The sequence below is a fragment of the Eptatretus burgeri genome, chromosome 15 (genome assembly GCF_056783735.1).
Source record: "Eptatretus burgeri isolate ZD-2024b chromosome 15, Ebu_testis_v1, whole genome shotgun sequence".
In the NCBI taxonomy this organism is placed as follows: domain Eukaryota; kingdom Metazoa; phylum Chordata; class Myxini; order Myxiniformes; family Myxinidae; genus Eptatretus; species Eptatretus burgeri.
This window is the reverse complement of record NC_140975.1, coordinates 862,155-884,611: the sequence shown is the minus strand read 5'-3', so window position 1 is coordinate 884,611 and position 22,457 is coordinate 862,155. Positions and strand designations below refer to the sequence as shown.

The 22,457-nt window shown below is 49.6% G+C and overlaps 1 protein-coding gene across 9 annotated transcripts in view; it reads left to right on the top strand.

Annotated features, from left to right (window-relative positions):
- The window catches only part of LOC147011290 (cytochrome P450 4B1-like), a 93,801-nt gene that overhangs the window by 5,322 nt on the left and 66,022 nt on the right, over window positions 1-22,457 (top strand). For 6 of the 9 annotated variants that reach the window (XM_085857375.1, XM_085857374.1, XM_085857371.1 and 3 more), the window contains one exon: window positions 5,199-5,344. Coding sequence is in view for 4 of the 9 variants with exons in the window: in XM_085857374.1 (XP_085713500.1) it covers window positions 5,199-5,344 (146 nt within the window). In the remaining 5 variants the exon portion in view is untranslated. Of the gene's footprint in view, window positions 1-4,362; window positions 4,492-4,569; window positions 4,796-5,198; window positions 5,345-22,457 lie in introns of those variants that run through there. The other 3 variants (XM_085857376.1, XM_085857377.1, XM_085857373.1) reach the window with 2 other exon arrangements.

Sequence of the window (22,457 nt, the reverse complement as noted above, 5' to 3'; positions counted from 1 at the left end):
TCGCTCACCAAGCCCAAGCTGAGAGAACGGCGCAAGTCATCAAGCAGCTACCGAGCCGCAGTCAAGGGTGATCGAGTCGTGATCAAGCAGGGTGGAGCGAGCAGTTATCGGCATTACCGAGACGTTGCTGGGGTCATTGCTGGGTCATCCCCACGTCATCAGCGCTCGACTGCGTTCTGCAGCCAATACTCTTTACCATTTACAGATTCTCTTGTACGCCCCTTTAAGCTATCCTCACGTATCTATATCTCCCATCTACTGTGTCATCTACTGTAGACACAAACGAAAAGAACAATAACTGATATGCACCTCCTTCACACTTCCTCGACTGCACAACCCCTGCAACCTCATTCGCCCCTCACTTGCACCTCTCATTCACGCACCATAGACACCTCTAGTTTTTTTCCACTCAGAAGCCATTGGGTTGCATAGGTCCTTCGAGCATGCCAGGTACCAAGAGGTCACTTACATCTTAACTGCTTCTCTTTCTGAACTCTCTAGCTCCTCGGGTGTGTCTGATGGTGCCTGTATTGTTTGCATAAGTTAAGATTGCATAAGTTTAGATCGGGTTAGCTCTGCACTGTCTGATTTTGTAAATTATAACTATTTTCTTTTGCCGCACCCACGAATCCTTGCTCTTCCCTGCTGTACTCTATTGTAATACAACCCTTTATTGTGCCATAGGACCTTTCCACGCCCTCGTTTGTAATAAATTGCTTGTTATCATTATTTTATTTTATGTTTTACAGATAAGCACTGCAAAAAACAAAAACAGTGCCCACTTGTACAATGAAAGCACAGAGTATCAAAAATACAAGTGAGAGAATACTAATAGTAAAAGAATAACAAGGTGATAGAATCGTACATACAAAATAACATAATCATAAGTACACTGTATTAGACTTTAAGATATTTGCATGCTCTGGAGCAGAAAGCCTTGATCCCGGATGTTGTTTGGTGACCTACAGTGGCATCTGGTAAGCTGTTCCACATGAGTATTATTGTGGGCATATAGGAGGGGTCATACTGAACAAGGGACCAGTGACCACTCTCCGTCTTTCCAGTAAGACACTGCACAGCATAGCTTCCAAAGGAGGCAATTGTTCTGGTGAACCTTGATGGAACCCATGATGGAGGTAGCATGGTCTTCAGAAGTGCTCAAACTTCTTCTGTGTGCAGTCTGTACATCAGACCCAGATCTGCTGCAGTTCTCCTGTGAATCGATATTGAATTCCTGTGGAGGGCCTTTTTAAGATACATGGCACTTGCAGACATACATACGAAGGGAGCATATTCCATTGTGCTCCGGACATGGGCTTTGTACACTTGGTCTCGGCCAAGCGGATCCAAGTGTGGAGCAATACTGCAAAGGGCACTCACTCTTTGTCCAGCTCTAATGGCAATGGAGTTTAAATGAGACTGGAAACCCAAGCTCCGGGAGAACCTGACTCCAAGTAGGTCAAGCTTGTATCCATGCTGCAAGGGCTTGCCACCCATGAAGAACTCTGGAGGATGCTCACTTGGGAGTCGTCTATCGAAAGACATAACCTTCCATTTCTCGGTAGCAAACAAGACATTCCATTTCTGTCCCCAGTCGTAGATCTTCTGTTGGTCTTCTCTCAGAGAAATGGTGGCATTCACTTCAACCAGCAGGCAGTAGGTGGTACCATCATCAGCATAGAGGCAGGTAGTGTTATGCAGGGAGTCACACAGATCGTTAATGTAGACTAGAAACAAAGTGGTCCGATAATTGATCCTTGAGGTACTGATGCATTAATTGAAGTTGGTTGGGATGTTTGGCCATTAACAACTACCGGGATTTGTCTGTCCATCAAGTAGCTGGATAACCACTGTATCAGCTGCCCTCCAACTCCATTAGCAACCCGCTTGACCAGCAAACCCTTATAAATGAACCCTGTCCATTTCGTCCTTTCCTTCATTGGTCCAGCATGGTCCACACATTAGTTCATCCTGGAAGTTTTTCCCCACTGAATTTGCTCTTGTTAGCCAGAGTACACCCACTGTATCACTCGGCAGTAATACGGGTGTGCGCTGAGGGCACGAGACCCTAATTGGTTTGGCAGTCCACGGATAAGGTATCATACGAGGTAGTGTAACCCTGCCCGGAGTGGCAGCGCCAATCGATGTTCGTGGTTGCTTAGCAACCTACCGGTGCACGGAGTTTTCTGCGCCTGGTGGCCTCAGGGCCGGGAGTATAGAAGTGACCTGAGAACTTCCCCGAGTCCGTAACAATATTATAACTCGACGGCTTCCATATCTCTTCTTCTTCTTTCGGCTGATCCCGTTAGGGGTCGCCACAGCGGATTATCCGTATGATCCGCATAGTGATTTGGCACATGTTTTATGCCGGATGCCCTTCCTGAAGCAACTCTGGTCGCCTCTTACGACACAGGGATATGGTACACCTATTTTAACCGGGGTATACACCGGCCCAGTACACTGGTACTCACTTCGCCGACCTCGGAAGGATGACAGGCTGAGTCAACCCCCTGGTGTATTAATTCAGTGGCCTATGGCTTCCATATCTGTAAATATAATATTATATAACTCGCCGGCCACCAGATGTGTAAATATAATATCATATTATAACTAGACAGTTTCCACATGTGTAAATATAAGATAATATAATGTAATATTATATAATTATATATTATAACTGGACGGATACCACATGTGTAAATATAATAAAATATTACAACTGCCTGACCTCGCTACCCCTTACCACTGCCTGCCCTCATAAACCTCTCACCACTACCTGCCTTCGCTACCCCCTCATAAGATACTCTATTCAAAAGTTGAACAAACAGAGAGGGAGCACCGAAGACACCCCTTACCTGGGGTATCATTTGATCTCGGACCGGTCCTGGAAAGGAGGCAAGGAAACACAGTAACCAGCAAGATGGTTGGGTTAGGAAGGGTTAATGGGAGTAATAAAGTTCATTGGTCATGATGGGGAACAACACGAAGTGTCAGTGTATTGCCTGCTTAAAGCAATGAAGGGAAGAGTGGAAAAGAACAGCCTCTGGAAGGCGGATCCACACCCGCAGAATTGAGGAATAAAAGAGTTGAGGTGTGAGTCAGCCTGTATTTTGGAAGTTTAACCAGGACGGGGTTTATGGAAGAACATGGGCATCCTGAAAGGGAGGATAGGACGACTAAGAGAGTGGAGGAAGCAATGTTCAAGAATAGATGGTAGAAAACAGAGATAGCACCAACCTGCCTGCGATGTAAGAGGAACAGACCTTGAGCTTCGGCCTCATCACGAGAGATTCCAATAATGTTGAGAGTTTTAGATTCCATAGAATCCAGGGGAGACTGATGTGATGCTGGAGTGCCAGCACATATGTAGCGAGAGCAGTACTCCACTGAGCTATGGATAAAGGCCTTGTACACTGAGCAACGATGTCGATACAAGTGTTTCCTTGGAAAAATCAGAGGATACTCAGTCTATGGGTGGGTTTCGAGGCCTGCTTTCCTCCGTGGTCATCCCAGGGATGGTCATTGTTGATGGTGAGGCCGAGAAATTAGAGAAACCAAACCTCTTCCAGTGGATGACCAAGTGAGTTCGTTTGATGATCATTTTGGAGCAACAGAGAGTTACTCCACTTTCAGATTTTTCAGGGTTGAAGGACAAGTTCCATTCATCAGATCAGTGTCAAATCATTTCCAGATCAGTGGAGAAAGATGCAGCTGCTGTCTGTCTTATAGCAGGGAGGTGGGGTACTGCACAACTCAGTGTTGTCACCTACAAATGTGAAGAGTTTTACAGAACATCAAAGAGATAATTAATACAGATCTCTCTCTATCGAGTGCAGCCTGTGGCTGCTGGTTGCATCATTGGTTGGGACGCGGCTATGCTGCTGATGCAGTGTCGCCCTTACTAGTACACTGGTGCTCATTTTGCCGACCTCGGAAGGATGACAGGCTGAGTCATCCTCCTGGTGTATCAATTCAGCAGCCAACGGTACTTGAACTCAGGACCCGAGGATCCCAAGCCACCACCCTAACCACTGAGCCAACAGCAGGCTTATTAATACAGATAAGGAACATGAATGGGTCTGAAACACTGCTTTGATGAACACACACACACACACACACACACACACACACACACACACACACACACACACACACACACGCACACACACACGATGGTGGTGAAGGGGAGGCGGCACGCTTTGCTGCCTCCTTCTCGTCGTGGACTGATGGGACCCAAGGACGCGCCGGATAACATGTTCGATGGGAGCGAAGACCGTGACGAGGGCAGCAGCTTTGGTGGGAAAGAGGCCTACATACGTTTCGCCATTTGACATGTGTTTGCAATGTGGCCTTGGCCTGCAGCTGTGGCGGCTTCCATGAGGACGACCACCACGTACATGCGTGATCGATATGCATTTAGGACGTGGCCTGGCTATGCAGCTTGGAGGGCTTAATCCTGTTGAGGGTGGGACCGAGCTTCGAGCGTCTTCGGTGAGTATAATATAACAGCTTCGGTGAGGTAACTGAATATAACAGCTTCAGTGAGGTAACTGAATATAACAGCTTCGGTGAGGTAACTGAATATAACAGCTTTGGTGAGGTAACTGAATATATCAACGTTGGTGAGGCCAAGGTGTTTGGGACGTGGATTAGCCATGCAGCTTGATGCGCGTTGTTGACCCTCTCAAATTGGTGCGCTTTGTCCCTCCCGCCATGGATGGATGGGGCTGAGCTTCGGTGGGACCGCTTGTGGAGATGATGACTGGTGGCGGCGGCATGCAGACATGCATGGATCGTAATCACACACACACACACACACACACACACACACACACACACACACACACACACACACACACACACACACACACACACACACACACACACACACACACACACACACACACACACACACGACCTGGGAGAGCTTTATTCCACTTTCTGTAACACATGTATGGAGATAACAATCAACAGCACAGTCCATAAACAGCACAGTAGAACCGAGCACAGTCCATAAACACAGGGAAATGATGGTGTGATATATGACGATGTTTGTGTTGGTTCAGCAGGAAAATGTACCATGATGAGGACGTTTTGTAATTTATTTCTTTGCTTATTTTTGGCGAAGTCAAGGCTCATAAAAGAGCTAAATTACAACGACCACCAGTAATAAAGGCTGATCTAATTTCTCTTTCCAGCAATACTCGGAGTATTCATTGGGACCGTCACAGTGTTCGTATCGCTGCACGCAGTTCGTCTGCTATTGGCAGTACGCGCCAACTTGCATCTCATCGCCACCTTCCCAGGACCGCCGAGCCATTGGCTATTTGGCCACCTGTTGGAGGTAGGTTGTGTCCACACCAGAGGAAATATACAAGACCCATATCTCAGGCACCACCGATCAATAAATTATGCCTTATCACTCAAAATTGGTTTCAAAACCCTCACCAGAGGAGAGGGTGTTGTATTTGGGTTTGTTTGTTATTTGCAAAATCGAAGATTTTTTCAAGTTGATCGGTCAGTCGATTTTCTTATTCTGTTTGTCTGTTTATCACCTGCAGGTTACAATTTTAAACCGATCTCCACGAAACTTCACCGCATGGGAGAGTTTGTCATAAGGAAGAAGCCGATTGTTTTTGAGGTCAAAAGGTCAACATAGGCCAAAGGTCAACAGATTTGTAAAATTCTCAATTTTCATCTGATTGACAAGAAATTTGAACAGGATTTTCAACTCATCTTACTGAATTCAACCACCAATTATTTTTGAGGTCAACGTAGACCAGTGGTTTTCAAACTTCTTTTAGTGGCGACCCAATTTCAGAACCTCTCAACATCGCGCGACCCAAAAGATTCAAAACTCAATTCATAATATATAAGATAACATTTCATTTGACACAAGAAAATTTACTGTTTACTTTATTCACCATCGTCATGTGTTCATTGACGAGAAAACGGAGAATAGCCGACAGTATCCAAATAGTACAGTTGAATGCTTCAGAAGTTTAGTCCAAATGACATTTAGATATATCAGTGAGAAGGATGAGCCTGTTTTTCAGAAACCAACTTCTTTATTCGTGGAGAAGTAGATGACAATGCCAGGATCATATCATGCTCCATTTCGAGGCGATTTCTGTACTTTGTTTTAATCACCACCATGGTGGAGAACGACTGCTCACAAAAGTATGATGAAGGATATGGCATGAGAACCTTAATGAGCGACCAACAGGGTCGGGTACGACGGCAGCATTTTGCACCAGAATGTCGACAACGAATTCGTCCGCGCAAGAGCCTGCGCTCCTGAATCCTGCTGGAGCTGTACAAACTCTTCCTGTGCTGTATCATCTTCATCAGCAATCGAGTCCAGTGGAGCTGTGAAAGGGTCCCGAAACACAGAAAAGGACTGCACATCCAGCTCAGGGAAATAGTACTCGAACTGTTCAATGGGCGACCGAAGGTGACGTGCTATCTCCCCAGAAAGACTGTCGAGCTCAGTATCATCGTACTGGCAGGTCGTTCAATGCTCCACCAGACGGGGGAAAAGGCTGAAGTGCTTAACAGCTGCTTTGTCTGCCAGTAATTTTAGAGTCTCCAGAAATCCGCTCATTTTGTCGTGAAAAATCATGAGGTTGGCGTCTTTGCCTTGGAGGGAGCGGTTGAGGACATTGAGACGTTCAAAGTTGTCAACGAGATAGCACAGTTCTGACAGCCAAGAGTCTGACTCAAGCAACGCCACCCATGCCGTTTTCCCTTGTGTGCGTAGGAACTCCTTCAGTTCATCTTTGAGCTCGTAAATGCGCAGAAGGTTTCCTCGAGATAACCATCTGACCTGAGTGTAGAATAGTAAATTCTTATGGTCAGCGTCCATCTCCTGGCAGAATAGCCTGAATAACCTAGTGTTGAGGGTGCTTGATTTGATGTGATTCACCATTTTTACAACTTCTGAGAGCACGCTTTGCAAGGTTTCTGGCAAAGTACGAGAGGCGAGCGCTTCTTGGTGAATCATGCAGTGTACTATGGAGGTCTGAGGAGCCACCCCAAGCAATTTAGCCTTGAATCCAGAACGCACTCCTAACATTGCTGTAGAACCGAGCAACTTTCCGACGTCCAGATCATGGTCACGATAAAACTGCTCTACTTTCCCAAAAATGTCCTCGCCTTTGGTGGTGGCCTCCAATGGTTTGATGAGCAGAGGCTCATCGACAAAGTTATCAGCCTTGATGAAGCGGACCCAGACGATGAGTTGCGCGTACGATGCGATATCAGTGGACTCATCCAACTGTATGGCGTGCCACGGCGATTCATTGATCTTCTGTACAACCTGAGCCGTTACGTCCAGACTCATATCTTCAATTCTGCATTGGATGGTGTTGTCAGAGAGGGGTATAACTGCCAGTTTCTTCGCCGCTTCCTCCCCAACCATCAGAGATACCATATCCTTTGCACATGGCATCACGAGTTCTTCCGCAATGGAGTGAGGATTTTTAGTCTTGGCAACATGGAGCGACACTCGATACGAGGCCTCTAATGCCCGAGAATTGGTCTGATGGCATGTACCCTCTCTGTCAAGACGCGTATTCTTGAGTGCAAGAAGTTCCCTCTCAAAGAACGCTCTCTCCTTATCCTAATAAGGCGCATGTTTTGTAGTCAAATGCCTCTGCAACTTATTTTGTTTCATAGACTCCGTAGAAAGCACATCGAAACAAATGACACACTGAGGCCTCTGTGCCCCACTTTTATCCACCACGTAGTAAAATCCAAGGTCCAGAAATTTATCCTGGTAAGAACGTTCTCGAGATTTGTTGGAGGCTGGTGCTGCCATCACAAATAAGGTCTCGAGTCGTACGTGGAGACGTGAATACATAGACGTTAATGATAGAGTCAGAGTCTGAGTCTGAGAGGCCGTGGATCAAACCACTAATTTCCTGCCAAAATGAACCGCCCTTCAGTGAGCCCGCGCATCGGCTGGATCCCATTCCAAGCGTCATGTTGCGCCAGTTCCCATACTTTGAACGAACCGTTTATATTACATCCCATAAAAGCGAACACTGATCGAAAATAGACAAATTTTTTTTTGCTGCAAGCGGACGCCCGTGACCCCACGAAATTTGCTCGGCGACCCCACTTGGGGTCGCGCCCCGGGTTTGAAAAACCAAGACGTAGACCAAACGGTCAACATCGGGCAAAGGTCAACAACTAAGCTGGAATTTCTAAAATCCTCAATTTTCCTCCCGTTGACTTGAAATTTGAACAGGATTTGCATATCATCTTACTAAATTCAATCACCAATTATTTATGAGGTTAACATGGGCCAAAAGGTCAACATAGGGCAAAGGTCAACAACTAAGTTGGAATTTCTAAAATCCTCAATTTTCTTCCCGTAGACTTGAAATTTGAACAGGATTTGCATATCATCTTACTGAATTCAACCACCAATTATTTTTGAGGTCAACATAGACAAAAAGGTCAACATAGGCCAAATTTCTAAAATTGTCAATTTTCATCTGATTCACTTGAAATTTGAAGAGAAGTTGCACATTTGGTTATTTAATTCAACCACCAATTATTTTTGAGGTCAAATTAGTTTTTTTGGATTTTGCAAGTATTGTGCGATGCATGACGTCTTCTTCTTGTTTTATCTGTCTGTTTGTTTGTCTGTCAATTACCTACCTACAGGTCACAATTTAAAACCAATCTTCACGAAACTTCACTAAGTCGTAGAGGTCGTCTCAACTGAGAAGCTGATTGATTTTGAGGTCAAAGGTTATCTTCAGGTCACATTTCAAAAATCGTCATTTTTTTTCATCCGATCGACTTGAAATATGAACAGAATTTGCATAGTGCGTTACTGAATTGGGAAACAAACTCTTTTTGAGATCAAAAGGTCCAAGGTCAACTCGGGGTCAAACTTCTGAAATCATAAATTTTTATCCTAAAATTAATTCGTTTTCATCTGATTAACCTGAAAATTAAGCAGTATTTGCATAGTCCATCACTGAATTTGGAAACCAACTATTTTTGAGGTCAAAAGGTCAAAGGTGAACTCAAGGTCAAACTTCTAAAATAATCAATTTTCATCTGAATGACCTGAGTTTTGATTAAGATTGTCAATTTTAATCTTCATGAAATGGACACTGATGTATCCATGGCAACCTCTGAAAAGGGGGGGGGGTGGATTTTGCAAGTATCTCACTTTGCACAATGTCTTTTTTTTTGTTTATGTTTGTTTGTGTGTCTTTATGTTTTTTAACTTTCATGTTTTTTAACTTTTAACATTAACTCACAGAACTTTAATGTTTTTCTCTGCAACCGCTTGTCAGATTGAGACGAAATTTACACCATCGAAGCGACAATTCTTATAGAATGTTTTAATGACGAGTACACCGTCATAGGTCACGTGGTGTGGCAGCCATGTTGGAAAAACAGAAAAACTTTGGATCTCTTTCTCTGAAACCGAACCAAGGAAAAAATTGAATCTTGGCACACGTCAAGTAAGCTTCATGGGAAATAAGTGTGATTTTTTATGACGTCATAGGTGCCTTTGTTGTGACCTCATACTTGCATATGTAGAACATTACATCCGATCAGTATGAAAATTTTTGAGGGTCATCCTGGGATAAATTTGTTCACAGAAAAAGAATTGATGACGTCATTCGTCACGTGATTCGGCAGATACATATACATATATATATACATATATATATATATATATATATATATATATATATATATATATATATATATATATATACATATACATATATATATACATATATATATATATATATATATATATATATATATACATACATATTGTTGCGGATTCGCGCCCGCCGGCGTGCGAACGGCCACGTAACTTGAATCGCGGCACGTCGCACACCGGACGGACAATCCCGTCGTGACCCTCTCGGACTAACGCCGGGAACTATTCACGGGTGGACCTTTTGGCCTCACCACGATCGTGCCAATCGGCCCCCCGCGTGGGATAGGGTTGCTCGACAAATTCGACCTACCTAAGTACCCACACGGAGGGTAGACCGGGCGATCGCACCTCGCCGCAGGTCGACTTCGGACACGGGCCACTTTAAGCGACCCGTTCCGTACTATCGGGATAACCGAGCGGTGTTATCGTCAACCTGGACGGTTCGATTAATTATCGGGCGTTTTAGCCCACGACCAACCCTTTACGTGAAGTAAGATGGAGATTCAATGAAGGAAAAGACGAAGCGAAACGGGAAAACAGTTCAACATAAAGCACATTTATTTCGCGGCAAACGGAAAGCACCCATATACAATTACACCAAAAGCAAATGTAAAAGAAGAAACACACAATAATACACAAAAAGCAAATGTAAAAGCAAAACACAATGCAGATATACCACCGACTACCGAGCACACGGCAACACTTATACAGTTTTACTTCACAGACGGCGCCGACAACACATATACTCAAAGCAAAAGAAAAAGGGACCACCCTCCACGATGATGGGGCAGACGGCCTGGGGCCGAGACCACGTCGAGCCTATCCGTCTGGTGATGAGCCGCAAAATGGCGCTGGCGCCCCGACTCCGCGGGCCTCGCTGGGACTGCCTGGTATGGGGTGGGAACGGGGCCCCCTTCTCGCACTATCTCAGCGTGGGGGGAAACAGGAGGGGGTTGTTGATGCTCGGGGGAAGGAGGATATCTCCCTGTCTCGGGTCCCGCGACGAGCGTCTCCACTACGACCTCGGTCGCGTTGCCGGCCTCTCCCCTCCGCAGCTCCCCGACTCTGACACGAGCACCCCCTCGACCGCCTTCGCCGCCGCCACCTCTCCAACTCTCCACAGCTCCGTCCAACTGCCTTCTCCGACTCCTCTCTTGACTGGCTCTTCCCAACTCCACCGACTCCGAACTGCCTTGTTTGGCGAGCGAACGCAGCCCTTTATAGCCCCCGGGGCCTCGCTCCTTCGCCTTCGAACCTTTACCTTCGACCCTTCACCTCTGGCTGGCTCCCCATTGGACCGAGGAAAAGTGGGCGTGAATGCTTTTTGATCCATGAATTTGCATATAGCGATATTACTCCAACGCACCTGGAGGCGGGACCAAATCGCCCCACGCTCGCCGATAGGACGGAACAGAAGTGGGCGTGAGTCGTTTTTGATCCGTTTTCTTCGGAAAGGCTGTGATGTTTCTGCACACGCTGCTCGGTGCGCGCCCTGCACGAGTCCAGTATCGGTGCCCACAAGCGGCGCGGAAATGGCGGTGATGCGATGGTTGCGAGAGCGAGATGTGACGGTAAAGGTCGTGGCTGTTGGCGTTGTTGTTGTTGTGAAGCGGCGTTGCGGCTGGTGGTTGTTGTGTGATGGCTGTTGAGACGTGGTTGGTGGTGGTAGTAATGGCGGCTGGTCCAAAATAAAGATAGTAAAAGAAAAACGGCTATCTAGAAGGGTCGCAGCCCGCATGAATGACATTTATTCCCTCTAAACAACGGGTTTGGGCCTAACTACACATATACTTACAGAGATATCTCACCTAAGGGACCTGAATGGTGGTTTGCGAATTTCGTCAACCACAACACTACCCCCTCCCCTTTTTACAGACTCGTCCCGAGTCGTCAAATTTTCGTGTGCCATCATGTGTAGTTTTCCCCTCGTACATTTTACCTACGGATCCCTGAGTGCGACATTCATGGTATTCGTGTCCCCAAAATAAATAACCTGAGGGCTGAGTAACTACCTAAACAAACTCACTCACACGGACGACTTAAATAAAATTGCCGGCGCTAGGACAGACATGCCGGGGGCACACTCATATTTACAGCACATCTTACCCTTAACTTACAAATTTTACACTAAACCATGGCCCAGGATCACTGAACTCTGCAAAAAGAAAGCAGTTAGCAGGGAGCCAGGCTGCCCGCATGCAGTCTCTGGCTCAAACAATGCAGGTGACGGAACGTGGCCGGCTGCTCACACGCAGTCCAAGGCCTTCCCTTTTGAACTGAACGCAGTGAACCACAACGGTGCATGGGCTGCACAAACGCAGTCTCCGTGCCAGCTCAAGTGGCACATGCAATGAACACAACGAATGGATGGATGAATGGATGGACACAAACATGGTGCACGGCCGCCACTGCAGGCCCGTGTTGTAGCTGCCAACAGGGCAGTTCTCGCAGCTTGCAAACTGTTGCCTTGATCCTGGCGCACATGGCAATGAACAGGGGGGGGGGGCAACGCAGAATTGAACGGGGGCTGGTGAACAGGGGCAGTGGGCATGGCATGGCAAAGGCAGCAGGCAAACACAGCCCGCAGAAGAAGGCCGCTGCAGGCAAACACAGCCGGCAGATGAACTGGCCTGGTGTAGGCCTTGAAGAAAAACAGCCAGCCGGCAGATGAAGTGGGCCGGCACAGGCCTTGAAGCAAAACACGGCCAGCCGATGGCACAGGCCTTGCAGAAAACAGCTGCAGACGATCCGGCCGGTACAGGCCTTGCAGCACAGCAGCTGCAGCCGATCCAGCCGGCACAGGCCTTGCAGCAAAACAACAGCTGCCGATGAAGCTGGCCAGCCTTCGCCGTTCAGTGGAGGTTGGTGGGGGGAGTGCGGTGGTGCTGGCCACTCGGAAGGCGGGCTCGGACCTACCCTACGGTCTCCCTCCCAACCTATCGCCTTTGCCTGTCACTGTCTATACCCACTCCCTTAATTTGTCAAACCCCAATTTAGCCCCAACTTATTTTTTTATTTTTACTTCCCCACTATAAATCGTCCCCTAACCCCCTGTACTGTCCTTGTTCGGCTAACCTATCCTGTCACCTAGCCTACTCCCAACCCCTACGTTCCCTTCCCGGAGGGGAACAAGGGAGAGCTAGCATCCTGTGTCGAGGCCCAACGAAGCCTCAGAATGGCCTCCCCAGACTTCAGCGATCTATAACACAAAGTGGGTCCAGCGGCCCACAACGAGAGTGAAGGGATGGATGGTGCGGAGGGGTACACTTCCTATCTACCCTAACCATTTAACTGTTAAACTACCCCGGGGCTTTCAACAAGCTCCTCGCGCTTAAACTATTGGTTCTAACAACCCAGATTCCCGTCGCCTGTGCTGGTTTCCTCACAATTTCGGGCCTCGCCCCCCAATTTTCTCTCCGTGCCCTCACACGGTCTCATGGCTGGGACACGTGGCTCCCTTTGGCAGGCACGACCCTCTGCCGAATCTCCCGCTATGGCACCCCGGGCACTACACTGCCTCCGAGCCTACCAGCTCCCTAAACACCGGGGAGTGCCCCCCATGGCACCTCCCCTGAAACGCACACGTGGCAGGCTGGCTTCCCAGGCCCCTTTCCGAGGGTCAACCGTGCCCACAACACTGCCCACGCGGCTAATGGCGCCCCGGGCCCCCGCACCAAGCAGGCGCACCCGTGCCCACTACGCTATCCCGGCCCCCCATGGGCCCTTGGCCTACTACGACAGACTAGCCTGGTGCCCGGGGTACCCACTCAGCGATACTCACCTTTCGCCACCACGCTCCCAGCCTGTCAACAGGGCTCCTGCAGCCCTCCAAACGGGTTTCGAGCCTACTTCCCCACCAACAACAAAACGACTTCCATATTTGTTAATTTGACTAACCCACTAACTCAGTCTACACTGACCCTGGGGTCCCTTGGGCGGGAGTCACTCCTCCCCCCAATCACTCATCGCACCATGCATTCCCCATTCGCTCCACTCACACAGACCCGCTGGCCTCACTCACTCATCATGTACTCACCTCACAACTCTTCAACACATACACCGCTGAACTCTGCCATCCTTCTAACTACCTCCCCCAACTAACTCGTGCTCCCACGTCATCCCTTACACTAAAGCACGTTCCTTTTAACACTACGTAGCTAAACTACGTCCCCTCTACACACTCACAAGTCTGTCCATGTCCTCATATGTCCCAAAAATCACTTTCCCAACCTAAATCTGGCTACAATCCCTCTAACTAATCCATTCCACGGACTCCATGAGGACTTACCCCTGCCCCATGAAGTCGGTCTAACTAAGCTAACCCTTCCCCCTAACTAGTTTCCATCCTGTGCCCTGGTCAAGGGGGTCTTCCACCCCTTGCCCAGGAATCCTGTGCACCCGAAAGTGAGGCTTGCTTTTTTTTTTTTTTCTTTACATGCGCAGAACCAGCGTGGCAACTCACAGCTCGCGCACTTTGCACCTGCCCGTGACGTCATGCAGCTGCACGTGTACCTCGTCCCTCCTTGGACGGTACTATCCGGCAGGGATACCCCTCCTGCCGGATTCCAACCCCACGTGCAGCCATGACATCACCGTGCGCATAAAAAAAACACAAGCCCCACGTCTCGAGGGGTTCCCCACGCGAACACATGTGCGTTGCCCGTTGGAGCTTAACACACACGATCGCGTGGAGAACCCGTCCAGTCCAAATCCGTAATCCTGCCTAAACTTTGTCCGTCGCGGGATCGGCAACATTCACCGCGCTCGTTTCCGGACCGGGACTTCACTCTCGCAAGCGAGCACGTGGGGGCCTCGTGCGTTGCACAGCACGGACCTCGTGCTCAGTGCTGGGTGAACCCGGCACGGTCCCCGAAACAACTACAGCCGCCACCCGGCTTTCTTTCCTCTCATGTCGCCGTCGTCGCCATTCGACCCACGCACACCTGCGTGTTACGACGCTCACACTCCACTCCATTGAACTCGCACCGGGAGAGGCGGCTGCATGTTCACACATGCCCACCGACATCTCCCTTACATACCGCTCTCTCACACACACGGTCTCCCTTGCACTCGGCCCTTCACTCACGCATGCCATCTCCCTCGCACACGTGGCTCCACTCACTCGCGGCCTTCCACTCAATCGTGCCATTTCCCTCACACAAACCATACCACTCACACACGCGGGGGCACTCGCCCGCGGTGCCTCACTCATACTGGCCGTTTCACTCACACACATGGCGACACTCACACACGGTGCCTCACCCACACACGGCATGCTGGGAAGCACACACTCCGGCACACTCGCCACCACACCACTCACACGTGGTGCTCCATTCATACTGGCCGTTTCACTCACACACACGGCCTCTTCCACTTGCGGTGCCCCTTTTACACACGGCGTGCTGGGAAGCACGTACTCCGGCACAATCGCCACCACACCACTCACACACGGGGACGCTTCCACACACGGGGACGCACTCACACCTTGCACCACACACACAGGGACAACCATACTGGGGATTTGTGTCCCCACAAGGGTCTCCGGGGCCTCTATACCCCCCAAGCTCTCCGTGCACCTGTCCACAGCACTCCTCCTCTAAACCTCGCAAAGCACGACCGAACTCACCTGGTCGTGACTCGCCTCAAGGGGGCATACTCCCTCCCCTCGTTCCTGGAGGAGGCCATCCAGCTGCTCGCACTGGGTCCCCACCCAGTCCACCAGCTCACCCCCGTTGTCCTCCACTACCTCCGTGTGTGTGTGTGCGTCTCTTACCCCGTCTTCATCATGTAGTCTTCCCTCTATCGTTCCCATCTCCCGTGTCTCTGCCAACTCAGTCACCTCTTCACCCTTTACCTCCCTTGTCTCAACTATTATTTCCGTCTCTTCCCTTGTTATCTCCCTCGTGCACGTCTCCGTCACCCCAATTAGTTTGTCCCTCTCGGTTACCGTCACGACCCTCGCCCAACACGTCCCCCGAATTATTTTTTCACCCGCCTCCACCGCGGGCCCGACAGCCGTTGCACTCCCTCCCAGCTCGTTCGCTCCCACACGTGGCGTCGCCATTTTGAGCTCCCCGGTTACTGCCTTCATGCCCGCCTGCAGGCTTCGGCCCATGTTCCGCGTCTCACCCCGCAGCCCTTTCATTTCTTCCTTCATGTTTGTTTCCATCTCGTTCATTTGCTGTGTATTCGCATCCATTTTTTCGTTCATTTGTTGTGTATTCGCATCCATCCTCGTTTTAACTTCATTCATTTGCTTGTTCATGTTCGCATTCATCTTCGCTGTCATTTCCGCCAGCATGGCGCATAGCTGGGCCATGTCGGGTGCGCTTGGGTGAGCCGATTCGGCAAGGATCGGGGGGTTTGGGCGGAGGGGGGGAGGGGAGGTGTCATACACCGCGGCCGCCGCCGCACCTATTTCGGGCTCTGGGTTCAGTTGGGCGAGTTCGTGTTCCTGCACAACCAACATTTCCTGCACGGGGATTTCATCCTGGACCATGGATTCTACACATTCTACATCCATTTCTAATACCCCCGGCTCCCGCTCGCCTTGAGACGCCATCTTATTTCTCGTAAAGGGTTAATTTAGCTCGCTCGTAATTTGGAGGGAATCGGGGATCGCTCCTCTCACCCCTGGACCGATTCCCGTGAATTTAGCTGGAGACAGGAGAGCCCGTTTTCCCGTTCTCCGATACCAGTGCCGCGAGGAGGGCGATGTGTTTATATCGCACGACCTGACACCAGTGTTGCGGATTCGCGCCCGCCGGCGTGCGAACGGCCACGTAACTCGAATCGCGGCACGTCGCCCACCGGACGGACAATCCCGTCGTGACCCTCTCGGACTAACGCCGGGAACTAGTCACGGGTGGGCCTTTCGGCCTCACCACGATCGTGCCAATCGGCCCCCCGCGTGGGATAGGGTTGCTCGCCAAATTCGACCTACCTAAGTACCCACACGGAGGGTAGACTGGGCGATCACACCTCGCCGCAGGTCGACTTCGGACACGGGCCACTTTAAGCGACCCGTTCCGTACTATCGGGATAACCGAGCGGTGTTATCGTCAACCTGGACGGTTCGATTAATTATCGGGCGTTTTAGCCCACGACCAACCCTTTACGTGAAGTAAGATGGAGATTCAATGAAGGAAAAGACGAAGCGAAATGGGAAAACAGTTCAACATAAAGCACATTTCTTTCGCGGCAAACGGAAAGCACCCATATACAATTACACCAAAAGCAAATGTAAAAGAAGAAATACACAATAATACACAAAAAGCAAATGTAAAAGCAAAACACAATGCAGATATACCACCGACTACCGAGCACACGGCAACACTTATACAGTTTTACTTCACAGATGGCGCCGACAACACATATACTCAAAGCAAAAGAAAAAGGGACCACCCTCCACGATGATGGGGCAGACGGCCTGGGGCCGAGACCACGTCGAGCCTACCCGTCTGGTGATGAGCCGCAAAATGGCGCTGGCGCCCCGACTCCGCGGGCCTCGCTGGGACTGCCTGGTATGGGGTGGGAACGCGGCCCCCTTCTCGCACTATCTCAGCGCGGGGGGAAACAGGAGGGGGTTGTTGATGCTCGGGGAAAGGAGGATATCTCCCTGTCTCGGGTCCCGCGACGAGCGTCTCCACCACGACCTCGGTCGCGTTGCCGGCCTCTCCCCTCCGCAGCTCCCCGACTCTGACACGGGCACCCCCTCGACCGCCTTCGCCGCCGCCACCTCTCCAACTCTCCACAGCTCCGTCCAACTGCCTTCTCCGACTCCTCTCTTGACTGGCTCTTCCCAACTCCACCGACTCCGAACTGCCTTGTTTGGTGAGCGAACGCAGCCCTTTATAGCCCCCGGGGCCTCGCTCCTTCGCCTTCGACCCTTTACCTTCGACCCTTCACCTCTGGCTGGCTCCCCATTGGACCGAGGAAACGTGGGCGTGAATGCTTTTTGATCCATGAAATTGCATATAGCGATATTACTCCAACGCACCTGGAGGGGGGGGCCAAATCGCCCCACGCTCGCCGATAGGACGGAACAGAAGTGGGCGTGAGTCGTTTTTGATCCGTTTTCTTCGGAAAGGCTGTGATGTTTCTGCACACGCTGCTCGGTGCGCGCCCTGCACGAGTCCAGTATCGGTGCCCACAGGCGGCGCGGAAATGGCGGTGATGCGATGGTTGCGAGAGCGAGATGTGACGGTAAAGGTCGTAGCTGTTGGCATTGTTGTTGTTGTGAAGCGGCGTTGCGGTTGGTGGTTGTTGTGTGATGGCTGTTGAGACGTGGTTGGTGGTGGTCGTAATGGCGGCTGGTCCAAAATAAAGATAGTAAAAGAAAAACGGCTATCTAGAAGGGTCGCAGCCCGCATGAATGACATTTATTCCCTCTAAACAACGGGTTTGGGCCTAACTACACATATACTTACAGAGATATCTCACCTAAGGGACCTGAATGGTGGTTTGCGAATTTCGTCAACCACAACAATATATATATATATATATATATATATATATATATATATATATATATATATATATATATATATATATATATATATATATATATATATATATATCTATCATTTTTTTATTTTAACCTTCAAAAATCTTCTCTGAAACGGCTGAACAGATTGAGGTGAAACGTTACATGTATGACCGCCTATCCATGAGGAACAAAATGTTCACACGTATGACATCAAAGGTCACATGGTTTTGCAGCCATATTGGATTTAACCAAAAACTTATATAAAATCTTTGAAATGAGAGCGAGAGAAGAACCTTCAGAGTTTAGGCTTTATTCCATTTGATTGGAGCCGCTTCTGCGGGCACACCGGGGAATACAGGTTCAGCTAGGAGTACATAAGCAGTAACGTATACATGTGCGATTACTCATTGCAGACTAAATCCGCGTAAGCACGGAGTTCGATATAATCTCCATTCTCACCAGTCAATGAGCACCTTCAGTCAACGAGCATCAAGTGAACAGCCGATGTAAATGGCAATGCCCCGGGGACAATCCCCCGTGCCGCGGAGACCTCCCCTTATACGCGAGACGCACAACATGTGATCCCGCGTCATGTCCCTCAATTCACCTCAATTCACCACATTCTCCCCACCTTTAAAATGCAACTAGGGGCCCATCTTACACACCATGATTGCTTTAGCACTATAGGAGTATACATTTCAAGCAACGCGGACTAATAGGTCTACAGAAGCATACATGCCAAGCAGTGATTATTTTGAGTTGTAGGAGCATGGAAATGAGCATCGATATATGATATAATGAGCATATAGGAGCATGAGCAGCGAGAATGCCGATAATCCCCTTTACAGATTGAGTCGTCGAGGGGGCCTTATTCGTCGACCTCTCCGGGAGTAAACGGCAGTTTCACTTGAGGGAGACTCCCGATCCTCTTGGTGAGCCTCGACTTGTGCCGGGGATGACTCCTCGATCGCTCTCGGGTGGAACGCGGCAGCCCCGTCGCCCGGTGGAGTTCCTGGGGGGGAACACCTGGGGAGGGGATGTCAGAAGGAGGAGTGCCAGAAGGTGGTGTACCTGCGGGAGGAGTACCTGAGGGAGCCAGATGGCGAACCGACACAGTGGTCTCCCTGCCATCCGGGAGCCTGACATGAGCATACTCTGGATTAGTGTCAATGAGTTCGACCCCCTCCACCAGGGGTTCATACTTGCTTTGTCGTACCGGGCGTTTCATGAACACTGTTCCGGGATGGGTCAGCCAGTTGGGCACCGTTTGACCGTCAACATAACGTCGCTGGTGAGTAAACATTCGTTCGTGAGGAGTTGCATTGGTGGACGTGCAGAGCAAAGAGCGTATGGAATTCAGAGCGTCGGGAAGAGTAACCTCCCACCGCTCGGGGCCCAGTCCTCTCGATTTCAGCGCCAGAGTTACGGCTTTCCAAATAACTCCATTATACCGTTCCACCTGCCCGTTTCCCTGTGGGTTGTAACCCGTCGTTCGACTAGTTGCTATGCCGAGCTCTAGTAGGAATTGTTTTAGCCCGGCCGACATGAAACACGGCCCTCTGTCTGAATGTATGTACGAAGGTTTCCCAAACATAGCGAAGAGGTCAGAGAGACATCTCACGACAGTGCCCGAGGTCATATCCGAGCACGGAAATGCGAAAGGGAACCTTGAATATTCATCAACAACGGTGAATATGTATCTGTTGTCTGTCTCGGTCGGCAGGGGCCCTTTGAAGTCGATGTTTAGTCTCTCGAAGGGGGAAGTGGCCTTGATCAGTCTGCCAGAAGCCGCGCCATAGAATCTGGGTTTTAGTTCAGCACAAACAGGGCATGAAGCATTCATTTGTTTAATATCTTCAACAGAATAGGGAAGATTTTGTCTGCGCACGAAATGTGCCATTCTGGTTACCCCTGGGTGGCAGAGAGACACGTGTAGGTCTTGCAAAGCCTGACTGATTGTTGCCGAACTGTAGACCCGAGAGAAGGTATCTGCAACAGGGTTTTCCTTCCCGGGCCGGTAAACAATGTCGTAACTGTAGCAAGCTAGGTCTATCCGCCATCTCATAATTTTTTCATTCTTAATTTTCCCGTTATTTTTCCCATCAAACATGAATGCCACGGATCGTTGGTCCGTAACGAGCGTGAAGTGGTTTCCCAGTAAATAATGTCTCCATTTCCGCAGCACTTCGACGATGGCGTACGCTTCCTTCTCTATCGCTGAGTGTCTCTGCTCGCTTCTAGAGAGAGTTCTCGAGAAGAACGCGACCGGCCGCCCAGACTGATTAAGTGTAGCAGCTATGGCGTGATCTGAAGCGTCGGTTTCCACCACAAAGGGCACCGAGCTATCGATCGATAAAACCACGGACTTACTGATATCATCCTTGAGGTTGTGGAAAGCTCTTACAACAGCGGCATCTGGTGGAAAGTTTTTGCAATGCACTAGGGGATGTACTTTCTCGGAGTATTGCGAAATCCATCTTGCATAGTAAGCGAACATGCCGATCACCCGGCGCATTGCCTGCAGGTCCTGAGGTGGGGGTAGCTCACGAAGTGGGCGCAATCGTTCAGGATCAGGCTTAATTGTGCCGTCGGCTATCGTGTAGCCGAGAAGGTCAATTGACCTTGCCGAGAATACGCATTTCTCGTAGTTGAGGGTCAGATTATATTTTCTAGCAATGCTCAAGAATCTGTCCAGATTCCTATCATGTTCCCCCTGATCCTTACCGCACACTGTGACATTGTCCACGTAAACAAAAGTGTCTTTGAGGTTTTCATCTGAGATGATGTCGTCCATAACCCGTTGGAAGCAAGCTACTCCATTCGTGACACCGAACGGAATCCTCCTGAATTGGTAGAGGCGTCTACCTGCCTGGAATGCGGTGTAAGGTTTGTCTTCCTCTCGGATGGGAATTTGATGATAGGCGCTTCGCAAGTCGATGGTACTGAATACCTTATAATTGGCCACGCGTTCGACCATCTCGTCTATGCGCGGCAGGGGGTAGGCATCGAGTTGGGTAAAGCGATTGACCGTTTGGGAATAATCGACAACCATTCGTTTCTTATGGTTCTGACTGCTGGTTACTAACACCTGTGCGCGCCATGGCGAATCGCTCGGTTCTATAATTCCTTCTTCCAGTAATCGCTTGGTCTCTGAAGTGATGAAATTCATGTCAGCAGTGGTATATCGCCGCGATTTAATCGCTATCGGTTTGCAGACCGGCGACAAGTTAGCGAACAGCTGGGGGGACGTCACCTCCGCGGTGGTCAACGCATTTAAAAATAGACGAGGCTTGCTTCCTCCAAAGGGTATTTCGACGCTCGTGTGCTGCTTGAGAACATTATGACCCAGAATTACGTCTGCGCACAAATCACGAAGCACCAGTACCCTTACATCCCGATGCGTGTACCCTTTTACGTCCAATTCAACATTGCAGTACCCTCGTACGCGGGATTGTAGTGAGGTGGCGGCCATGCATACCGTATTGTCAGTCGGGTGGATTATCCATTTCCTGCCCTTCACTAGCGAGCTGTTGACGAAACTTTCAGAGCTACCGGTATCAATCAGTGCCTCAGCCATATGCCCGTTAATTCGTACGTTGATGATAGCCTTGGATAGATTCCCCGGGGAGGCTGCAGTTAATTTATTTTGCGAGTAGAGAGCCGCAGAAGTGGGTTTATTTCTCCTTAGAGTAGATTTACATACCCTGGCATAATGCCCTTTCTTGTCGCAATTCATGCATGTGGCATCTCTGGCGGGACATTTTTGACGAGGGTGCCTTTTGTACCCACAAAAGAAGCATTTACCAACCGGAGCAGTTGCTGAGGAGTTTGACGTGGCCTGGGTATCCGGCTCCTCGGGTGTTTCTCCATCCCCTATGTCTGGCTGTGTCTGTGCCAGTGGGGTTCCTTGGGTTCCCATCGTAGCAGCGTTCATTAGCAGCATCGGTGTCCCAAATGACTCAGATTGCTGCTGAGCCGTATCCATCGCTCGTGCCTGATCGACTACCTTGTCAAGAGTGGGTTGCGCTTTCTCTAGTAAGCGTTGCCGTATGTGGGCTGATCTGAGTCCTTGGATGAATGCCTCCCGTGTGGCTTCCTTTCGGTGTTCCTCGGCGCTTACGGCCCGGAAGCTGCCGTCTTTTCCCAGCTGATTCAGAGCTTGCAGGAACTGATCGATTGTCTCCCCGGCTGCTTGCTTGCGTGTGTTGAGAAGATGTCGTATGTATACCTCGTTCTTGGGCTTCACGTAGAGCGCTTGCAGCACGTCGA